The 3,767-nt window shown below is 32.5% G+C and overlaps 1 protein-coding gene across 1 annotated transcript; it reads left to right on the forward strand.

The window, feature by feature from the left end:
* The first annotated feature begins 450 nt into the window (after nucleotides 1-450).
* LOC132635903 (SPX domain-containing protein 3-like) lies at nucleotides 451-3,231 on the forward strand. Its single transcript, XM_060352497.1, has 3 exons — nucleotides 451-919; nucleotides 2,025-2,190; nucleotides 2,692-3,231. The coding sequence occupies exons 1-3, from the start codon at nucleotides 689-691 to the stop codon at nucleotides 3,048-3,050; spliced, it is 756 nt and encodes a 251-aa protein (XP_060208480.1). The 5' UTR covers nucleotides 451-688; the 3' UTR covers nucleotides 3,051-3,231.
* Nucleotides 3,232-3,767: the final 536 nt, after the last annotated feature.

The raw sequence follows: 3,767 nt of genomic DNA on the forward strand, positions 1-3,767 counted from the left end.
GGAATTTTTTAAAATCGAGTTGAAGTATGAACGTCCATCCTAATATGCGCATTAAAAAAAATTGTTATTAAATATAAAAAGTTATCATTCGTTTTTAAATTATTAAAAGAAAATAATATCACATAAATTAAAAATATTAAATTAACTTAAACCCCGTGCCAATAAAATTTACCCTAAACAACTCCAAGATAATTATTCTATTTCTATATTGGTCGGTCTTCCAATGTAACACTTTTCCGAACTCCGATGGAATATTCTAAGAAGATACCAAAGAATCGTCCTTCTTAACAAGCTTAATTTCCTTGCAGATCTCGCCACGTTTCATTCACCGAATTTAAAATTAATCTGATGGACATCTTTATTTCAGTGGCATATCTAACACCGCTTCACATTAATTAAAATTAATGCTTAAAAAGTAGTAGTACATGTCACAGTGAAAAACGAATATGCTGAGAATTTCTCTTAGTTCATCGTCCTTTTTAATTTACTTTTCCGTACCACCACCTCATCACCTTCAAGCATATGCTTTTTAAATATTCTAATTTCCTACCCTTTCCTTTATGTTATAAAAACCAAACACCTAACTCTGATTTTTCACAATTTTTAATTACACGTGTTTTTCTTCCCTTTTCTACAAATTTGCATCAATTTTAACTTTAGTATTTTTATAATTTGTTCAATTTTGGTGATGAAATTTGGGAAGAGATTGAAGCAACATGTTGAAGAAACGTTACCCGGGTGGGGGGATAAGTTTTTGTCATATAAAGATTTGAAGAAATTGGTGAAGATTATATCGTTGGCTCCAGCTATATTGAGTGGATCAGAGGAGACGGAGTTTGTGTACTTATTGAACAGTGAGATTGATAAGTTTAATTCTTTTTTCATGGAACAAGAAGAGGATTTTGTTATTCGCCATAAGGTATTTTATTTTTACATACGCTATTGAGTTTCTACTTGTGTAAATTAATTTTTTGTGTGATCTTTGTTTTGCATTTGGAGGCTTTTTTGTAGAGTGAAAAAGGAGTTTGCACCTAGTTAATAGGCTAGCTTTCATATGTTGAACAAGTCAAAGTGCAAATAGTACAGTAATTGTTTTTGTGTGGCACTGAGTCGGGTCTTTCTCTTGACCTTGAGTCTGTGTTTGTTATGTGTATTTTGTGTTCAATAATAGTAGTATTTTTGGTTCCAAGATTATTGACGAATTCTGCTTGTAGTGTTTGTGATATATGATTTAGTGCACTTAACCTTAATTAAGTAAAATGTATAATTTTGGTTTTTTTTTTAATGTAGAAAATATGTTATCATTTATAGAATTATATTACTGTCATATATGGATCATATATGGAGTAACACTACAAATTTAACATAACACATAAATAATTAAGTGGTAGAATGATTAATCATTATGGAATAATTGTGAATATTAACAAACAAAAGGATTAAAAGGGCACAGTTCACTTAATTAAAGGTTTAATGTGCTTAATCATATATCATAGAGACTATATAATAAGAATTGACCAATAGCTGAAAAACCAAAAAGTTTAGTATTAATGTTTTTACTTTTCCTTTTTTTTCCCTAAGCTATGTAGACTAAGCTTACCATTACAAAAATTCCTTTAATGAATTAAGGGTTCTTCCCTTAGGGATGATGACTTGTACTTAAGGAATGACCTCTTTGCACACATAGCCACATTCTCGCTTTTTTACTGCGGTTAATTTATAACTAATGTCATTTCAAAGTTAGTGAAAGAGTGTGAAAACACCATAAGTTCAGTGTTTCCTTTTTTCCATTTTCCTTTATCCTTTCCTTTTTGGTTTCTACCTCCAAATAGTAAGGATAAAATAGTTGTATATCATAAAATTGGGAGCAAACCTAGAGTTTCCTTGCCGTCGAAGAGAAACTAGTCTTTTCTCTTCAAGAATTCAACTTTTTTTTTGGTAGTTGCTTCTTACTCTCTTTTTTATATTGCTACTTCAACGAATACTAGATTAGATTGATCAAAAGATTCATATTTATTATGCAGGAGTTGCAACAGAGAATACAGATAGGGATTGATACATGGGGACCAAAAGGTGATGAATCCTCAAAGGCACATTACAGAGAGGAGATGGCAAAGATTAAACAAGACATCGTCGATTTCCACGGTGAAATGGTCCTCTTAATCAACTATAGTAATATTAACTATACAGGTATATGACAAAAAACTCCATCCATTACCATATAGTTTCCAAAAACCTATGTAGTAAAAAAACAACATAATTTCATGATTAAACATCATTTTTAATTGCATATAAATAATATACACTAATAACTCAAAGCTCTTTTACATTATCAATGTAGTTTAAGCTGCGAATATAGGTTAGTTTTTATTTTTACCAAGTTATCCTTTAATCTTTATCAAAAGATTTAAGTGATCTAACTCTTTAAATAAAGGGATAATCATCTTTTTGGCCCGCCCGGAAAAGAATAGCCGGTAAATATATTGATGTTTATATCAGCATAAATATACATATAATATGCATATTGTATGCATAAATATACATAATTATTTTAGATGTTTTGATATTGTAGCTAGCGCCCGAAATTTGGCCCGTCGGGCCAAACATGAAAAATTTCCTAAATAATATTTACACTGCCGGTGCATATAAGGTAGACTTTTTCTAATAAAAACTATGACTTGAATTTCATAGGGTTGGCTAAGATATTGAAGAAGTATGACAAGAGAACTGGTGGATTGTTGCGGTTGCCCTATATACAGAATGTGCTTCAACAACCATTCTTCATAACTGATGTCATTTCAAAACTGGTGAAAGAGTGTGAAAGCACCATAAATTCAGTGTTTCCAATTTGTAATAAAGGAAAATCAATTAGCCAAAGAGAAGCAATAATAACAGTAGAAGGAGAAGGAATATTTAGGAAGACAGTAGCAGCTCTTCTCACAATGCAAGAAATAAGAAAAGGAAGCTCTACTTACGGCCATTTCTCATTGCCACCTCTCAGTTTGCCAGAATCTGATGTGATTCAGCCTTTGCAGCTCAACTCAGCATAGCTATACCTTGAGCTTCAGTTTATTATGTCACAATTCTATACATGATGAAGAGAAAGAAATACATGTCATTGATCCCATTGTTTTTTCCATATCATAGAGTGTTGTATGTAGAGGTATTTTTTCTGAGGGGGGAAATTCTCACGTCCGTAATATTAATGAAATGATTACTGTTTATCTCGAATTCGGATAATCAATCAAATTTGTAAGTGGGTATATGATATGTGTTTGGGTCTTGATGAATGTTAGGTAGAGAGAATATGCATATAAGAGTTCTTTGATAGAACGGCTAGTGATGACAATTTACTATGAATATAAACGTTGATAAACAATGCGAAATACTTGATGGAAGAAACACAACATAAATGAAAACGAATAGCCTTGATCGGATCAGATATTGAGAGAGAGATTATATATATGAACTCTTCTATTACAAATGTTCTTGGAAAGTAAAAGGAGCCAACCCTTACAAAGGAGGGGATATGCCCTATTTATAGTGTGACTTCCATGAGTTTCATTCAATATTATTAATAAAATAATAATAATAAGGACAGTTCTGCACGAATTTGGTGGGATTAGACTGATGGCGTCGTCTGACACACGCATGGTGGGTAGTTGACCATGACAGGACGCTACTGGCACGTGGCTCGCGTGTAACGGCCACACGGACCAACGGCTACTCGGACCAACAGCTGTACGGACCAACGGCTATACGGACCA

This window comes from Lycium barbarum, chromosome 1 (assembly GCF_019175385.1).
Source record: "Lycium barbarum isolate Lr01 chromosome 1, ASM1917538v2, whole genome shotgun sequence".
NCBI classification, from domain to species: domain Eukaryota; kingdom Viridiplantae; phylum Streptophyta; class Magnoliopsida; order Solanales; family Solanaceae; genus Lycium; species Lycium barbarum.

Coding starts and splice junctions, on each gene's coding strand:
- LOC132635903 (XM_060352497.1), top strand. CDS start 689: ATGAAATTTGGGAAGAGATTGAAGCAACATGTTGAAGAAACGTTACCC. Junction 920..2,024: donor ATTTTGTTATTCGCCATAAG/GTATTTTATTTT, acceptor TTTATTATGCAG/GAGTTGCAACAGAGAATACA. Junction 2,191..2,691: donor TAGTAATATTAACTATACAG/GTATATGACAAA, acceptor TGAATTTCATAG/GGTTGGCTAAGATATTGAAG.